The 6727-nt window shown below is 57.4% G+C and overlaps 1 protein-coding gene across 1 annotated transcript; it reads right to left on the bottom strand.

Annotated features, from left to right (window-relative positions):
• Nucleotides 1-399: 399 nt before the first annotated feature.
• Nucleotides 400-1570, bottom strand: BJ171DRAFT_513272 (uncharacterized protein; the record flags this gene model as incomplete). The annotated part of the gene is made up of 1 exon (XM_053111747.1): nucleotides 400-1570. A coding segment is annotated over exon 1 (970 nt), but the record flags the coding sequence as incomplete, so codon positions are not given.
• Between the last annotated feature and the right edge of the window lie 5157 nt (nucleotides 1571-6727).

The following is a 6727-nucleotide window of genomic DNA, read 5'->3' as shown; positions in this document are numbered from 1 at the left end:
TGGCAATCTTGTGGATGAGTGCTTTGGTTCTTGCATCCATCCAATCCTCAATCAGCGTCTCGAAGATGAGTTGCTGAATCAGGTCGGCGCTCGTCTTGGCTGCTTCGAGTGCCTCGGCCAGGCTGACCTCAGTGCTCTTTCTAGCAACAGCAGCTTTAGTGCTTGCCACTACCTGTGGGACGGCTGGATGCTCCTTTGCCATGGGGCCCCTCTCATCGACTTGGGGTCTGGTGCTTGTTGGCTCAGTCCCCTGGTCGACGTCTCTGTTGTGGCGGGTCGCTCGTATGATTCCGGTAGCGGTTCCCACTGCCTGGGAAGTGGTTCTGGGTGTGGTTGGCGTGGCCTTGACAATCTCCATGGTGGATTCAACTGCTTGGGACGCCATTGGACTTTCGGTCTCTCTGTCATAGCCATCCACTTCAAAACCACACTTGGTGTGAAACCGGTCTTTGAACCGGTCAGTGTAGGACTTCACGAATGATTGTCTGAACTCCCTGGTCGCGTGGCGCATGTGCGCCCAGAACTGAAAGGCCGTCATTTGTCCTTGGCACGGAGTCGTGCCCTCCTTTCGTGGGCATCTCAGGTGGACTTCGTCTTTGCCATGCTTGACAGTCTTCCATGGGGTGTTCGAGGTCTTCTTGCACTTTCTGCACTCGACTGTGCCCTGGAGCTTGCTTGTAACCGTGCTCCAAAGCAGGCTATTCATGCCTCCAACATCAATGGTCTGTGCTGCTGCTCTGTAGTCCTCGGTGCTGATCGCCCTGTCCCAGCGATCCCAGAACAGGTCTCGCCAGTCTTGGGTGACAGTGACTTGCTTTGGAGGAGTCTGAGTTTGGGGCTGGGTCGGAGTGAGCGACCCCTGAGTTGGCTTCGACGCAGGGTTCGCTTGGTCGTTCTCGATGTCATCCAAGTCTTCGTCCATGGGGTGGAGCCAGGCGAGGAACAATTCGTCGTCGTCGATGGATGGTCTGGCTTGAGAGGTGCTACCGCTTGGGTTTGGTGGTTCCTCTCTTGCCTCGAGGTCGACAATCTCGGCAGGGTTGGGGTCGGTTCTGGGTCTGGATCTTGCTCCGTTCTCACGGCTACCAGCTGCCTGAGCCTTGGAACCATGTACTCTGTTGGTAGCACTACCTCTGGGGTCGAGGCCGGTGGGCCCAAAGTTGAAGTTTTCCGGGTTCAACTCAAAGCCTGGGCGAAGGCTAGTGCCTCCAGGGAGCCTGAGGGTACTGTCGGGCATCGAGTTCCTTCTCTTGAAAAAGGACGTGACCTCGGGGGTAGCTTGGGCCTTTCTCTTTCCTCCCTGGCTTGACCCATCGGGTGAAACCAGGGGGATTTGGGATGGCTGGGGTGTCTGTGGTCTCCCAGACATCTCCGATACCAGGAGTGGATCCTTGGGGTCGGGGTGCTCCTGAGAGTATTTGGGTCGTTCCACGGTAGGAAACAAAGACACAGATGGGCTACGTCCTGGTAGGCAAAGGTTAGGGCTCACTGATATTGAACGTTGGCTTTGGTCGACTTTGCGGGTCTCGGTTCAAGGTCTTGGTAAGGATGGTCACTTGTCTCGTTCGGGTAAGGTTATTGCAAATCGCTTGGTCGGTGGTTATTTGGGTCGATTCACTGGAGGGGACGGAGTCTGGTCCGGTCCAGTTGATGAGGGCTGTGCGTTCCAGTTGAGGGGTTGACTGGTCCAGTTGAGGATCTTACTGTTCCAGTTGTGGATCTCTTACTGTTCCAGTTGGGGGTTATGGGAACAGGAGGATCGTGAGTGACGACCTTTTATATCTTAGGGTATCACATCATCACCACCCAGCACCCAACCCACCGTTTGTCTCTCCATTCGTATCGGCATTCCCACTCCGGTTGTAGGAGATGGTATCTCCGACGCTGTGCTGCGCGTACTGCGCGTACTGCGCGGCGCAGTGGGTCGTGACCTGTGCTGCGCTTTGCGTTTTCACGCACCGCAGGCAGGCCACCGCAGGGTATACCTGCGGGTTGCCCCCGTTCCCCCCGTTTGTCTGGAGTTCGGTTTTATCGTGAATAAACGTAAGTGCTCCCCGAGCTCACCCGTCCGCTAGAGTAGCCTAGCACCGCCCTGTTCTGCCCCGTCCTGTCTTGTCTTGTACCCCCTCCCTCCCCGTCTTGCCCCAACGTCCCAGTAGTGGACGTTACATGGTAGCATCGGAAATCCTCGTCTTGTTTTCGTCCTGTTTGTCCTCTTTCTAGATCCTCAAGCTGGATCCCGCCTCTCTTGCCGACCGACTCTCCTCTCTGTCCCTGGAGCCTGCCCCTGCCATGAGCAACCCCCGCCCACTTCCGGAAGCCTTCCTCAAGACCTTCCGTGCCCCAGTGTTTACTGGGAAGAGCCGCTCCTCCTCGGTGGAGGACTGGCTGCAGCAACTCGAGGACTACCTCGATGCTGCCCAAGTCGCCCCCACCCACCACATCGTCGCCGCCAAGCTCTGCTTAAAGGACCAGGCGTACCGTTGGTACCGCCGCCAAGGGTTCGACGAGCAGAGCGAAGGTGTGTTTGACGACTTCAAGGACCGCCTCCGTCGCCGCTTCGGCAGCCCCAATGCTGAACTCATTGCCCGTGACAAGCTATACTCTCTCGTGCAGCGTGGTGCTGTGACCCGCTACATCGAGGAGTTTGAAGACCTCTCCTCCCAGATTGAGGAGCTGGGCTCTGCTGATGCGATGTACCTCTTCCAGAAGGGCCTCAAGCCCAAGATCAGAGAGTACATCGCCAGCAACCCTGATGCCCGCAAGTCCCTGGACGTGATGATGGACGTTGCCGAGAACCTCGACAACGTCCAGTACCATGGCCGCCAGTTCTACCCGCAGCTGGCAGGCGGCCATCGGTCTCATCACGTCCCAGCCCGTCCGCCTCGCCCGGCCCCGCCCGCAAGACCCATGCCTGAGCCCATGGACGTTGACGTCAACGCCATGGAGGCTCGTGGCCCTCCCCGCTCCCGGTTCCAGCAAGCTGCCACTGTCTCCCCCAAGGACAGACAGAAGCAGGAGGACCTCCGCCATGGTTCCTGCTTCTTCTGTCACCGACCGGGACACCAGGCCAAGGAGTGCCCCATGAAGTCGGGAAACGGCCGACCCTACTAGGTGGCTCTGGAGCCCTAGTAGGAGACCAACGCCGTGGATTGCTCAATGCAGTCCACGCGTCTCCAGAGGAAGTTCACCTCGCCCCCTCCCCCGAAGGAGAAACAAACCAAGTGTTGTGCGTCGTGCGAGAGGTGCATGGTGGCGCAAGCCGCCTGCCTCTCCACGAACGTGAAGAGAAAACCAAAATTGAAAACCAAAACAAAAAAGAAAATCAAGAACCCTTGAGGGACAGGACCGCCTGTGCCCTCACCCCTGTCAAGTCGTGTGTGTCGGATGCTTCCGACATGTGTCCGCAAGCCGTGGACGTCGTGTGCAATGGCGTGCTGACGCCGCAGGCCCCCGCAATGGCCGAACCCTATCCAAAATGTCCGAGTGGCCGTGATGAAGCCAACCAAGACCAAGTGTCGCCCGTTCCCCCAAGTCAAGTCATGGTGCAGGAGGCTGTGCAGGAGGACCATGAAGAGTCCCTGCTGTACCTCCCTGCCACCGTCCAAGGTCACACCGTCCGAATGATGGTGGACTCTGGAGCAAGCTGCAACTTTGTCAGCAGACGCTTGCTCCAGGAGCTCAACATACATGCAACCAAGAAGAAGTCGCCGATGAGTGTGGCGCTTACAGACGATCGTGTGCAGCAGTGCACACACCAAGTGGTCCTGCGAGTGGCCCTCCATCCCAAGTACCATCCTGTCCTGTTGTTCCAAGTGATCGACACCAAGTTCGATGCCATCCTCGGCATGAGCTGGCTTGCTCGTGCCGAGCCGACTCCAGTCGTCGACTGGAAAGGCCGCACTGTCCGTGTTGGCCCTGACATTGTCCTGCAGGGCATGGCCTCACCCAACATGCCACCTCTCCTCTCAGCCATGCAATTCAAGAGGCTGATCAAGAAGGACACGTCGTTCCTCTGTGTCGTGCGTGAGGTCGACGACACCGACCAAGCCGGTCCCGGTCCCCCGCCTGTGGTGACCAAGCTGCTCGACGAGTACAAGGACGTATTCCCCGACCAGTTGCCACAATGCCTGCCACCCCAACGCACCGTCGATCATCGCATCGACATCGAACCAGGCTCGTCGCCTCCGTCAAGACCGACGTACCAACTGTCGCTGACGGAGATGGACGAACTCAAGCGCCAGTTGGATGACCTCCTCGCCCATGGGTTCATCCGCCCGAGCCAGTCACCGTATGGTGCACCAGTGCTCTTTGTCAAGAAGAAAGAAGGTGATCTCAGGATGTGCGTCGACTATCGCGCACTAAACAAACAGACCATCAAGAACACCTACCCGTTGCCCAGGATCGACGAGTTGATGGATCGTCTGAGTGGAGCAAAGGTCTTTAGCAAGATAGACCTCCGCTCAGGCTACCATCAGATCCGCATCCACGAGGATGATGTCCACAAGACCGCCTTCAGGACTCGCTACGGACTGTACGAGTTCCTAGTGCTGCCGTTCGGATTGACGAACGCACCTGCCACGTTCATGCAGCTGATGAACGATGTGTTCCGCCAAGAGCTCGACAACTCTGTCATCGTGTACCTGGATGATATCCTTGTGTACAGCAAGGATGAAGCGACCCATGAAGGTCATGTCGCCCGCGTGCTGGCCAAGCTACGCGAGCACAAGTTGTATGCCAAACTGTCCAAGTGTGAGTTCTTCAAGAATCAAGTCCCGTTCCTGGGACACGTTGTCTCAGGAAGAGGAATCGAAGTCGACCCCGCCAAGGTCAAGTCTGTGGTCGAGTGGCCGCCGCTCGCATGCGTCTCTGACGTGCAGTCGTTTCTCGGTCTCGTCAACTACTACCGCCGATTCATCCCCGATCTGGCGCGCACTGCCGGTCCACTCACAGACCTACTCCGCAAAGAGTGCCCCTTCGTGTGGGACCACCCACAACGCCAAGCGTTCGAGACCCTCAAGCACGCCTTGACGAACGCTCCTGTCCTCGCTGTGTTCGACCCGAACACGGATGTCTCCGTGCACACCGACGCCTCCGACTTTGCGGTGGGAGCTGTTTTGATGCAGGAGGGAAGGCCCGTTGCCTTCGAGTCGCGCAAACTGTCCCAACACGAGATCAACTATCCCGTGCACGAGAAGGAGCAGCTTGCGATCATCTACGCGCTGCAGAAGTTCCGAGTGTACCTCCACGGTACCGCCAAGCCCTTCAAGATTGTGACGGACCACCAGTCACTGCGTTACCTCGACACCAAGAAGAACCTGAGCCGACGCCAAGCGCGATGGATGGAGTTCCTCGCCGAGTACAACTACGAGGTTGTATACCAGAAAGGCAAACTCAATGTGGTGCCTGACGCACTGTCCCGACGCCCCGACTACCAATTGGCGTCACTGTACGAGTCGACTGTCAGTGTCGACAACACGATGCTGGATGTTGTCCGAGACAACATCGCCAACGACAAACAGTTCGGAGAACTGTTCCGAAAGGTGTCTAAGCTCCCCAAGGACGACGAATCATCCGAGTACACAGTGCGTGATGGCCTGCTCCTCCTGAAGAAGGACAGCCGTGTCTGTGTGCCGGACATTCCGTCGTTGAAGACCAAGTTGCTCCAAGAGGTCCACGACTCGCCCCTCGCTGGACACTTTGGAGTCGAGAAGACATACGACCGACTGGCCAAAGTCGCATACTGGCCTGGAATGAAGCGCACCGTCGAGAAGTACATCGAGTCCTGCCATACCTGCAAGATGGTCAAGTCACGCACGACCCGAGAGCAAGGATTGCTGCAACCCCTGCCTGTTCCCGACCGCCCCTGGACCAGCATGTCCATGGATCTCATCACGCATCTACCGACGACCAAGTTGGACCACGATGCAATCGCTGTCTTTGTCGACAGGTTCAGCAAGATGGCACACTTTGTGCCGTGCCAGACGACATGCTCCGCGCCTGACCTTGCACTGCTGTTCTTCAAGCATGTGTTCAAGCACCACGGCCTCCCAAAGTCCATCGTCAGTGATCGAGACCCCCGATTCACCTCCTTGTTTTGGACAAGTCTGTTCGACCATCTCGGCACCAAGCTGAACATGTCAACCTCGCACCACCAACAAACGGATGGACAGTCCGAGCGGACGATCCGCACCCTCGAGCAATACCTGAGGACATACGCCTCGACCAGCCAAGACGACTGGGACATACAGCTGAGTCATGCAGAGTTTGCATACAACACCGCCAAGTCGAGCACAACTGGCTTGAGCCCCTTTGAGGCGCTCTACGGATTCCAGCCTGATGTTCCCACCTCCTTGACACTGACCGAGTCCACGGCTGGATTGCCTCCCAAACCAAGTGCCTTTGTCAAAGATCATCAAGTCCGACACAAGATGATCGCCGACGCGCTCACGGATGCGCAACAAGTGATGGCGAAGTACTACGACCGCCGACACCAGGATGTCTCCTTTGAAGTTGGAGACCTTGTCTACCTGGACGCCGACAACATCAAGGTCCCCGAAGCCCAGTCAAAGAAGTTGTTGCCCAAGTACCGAGGACCGTTCAAGATAGCGGCCCGACCCAGTCCCCTCAACTACCTGTTGGACTTGCCACCTGGAAGCAAGCTCCATCCTGTCTTCCATGTGTCCAAGCTGCGTCGCCACACGACCCGCAGTCCAGCACAGTTCCC

Source organism: Polychytrium aggregatum (assembly GCF_025602895.1).
Source record: "Polychytrium aggregatum strain JEL109 chromosome Unknown BJ171scaffold_30, whole genome shotgun sequence".
NCBI classification, from domain to species: domain Eukaryota; kingdom Fungi; phylum Chytridiomycota; class Chytridiomycetes; order Polychytriales; genus Polychytrium; species Polychytrium aggregatum.
Note: the sequence above shows the minus strand (reverse complement) of the source record. Positions and strands in the feature narration are given on the sequence as shown.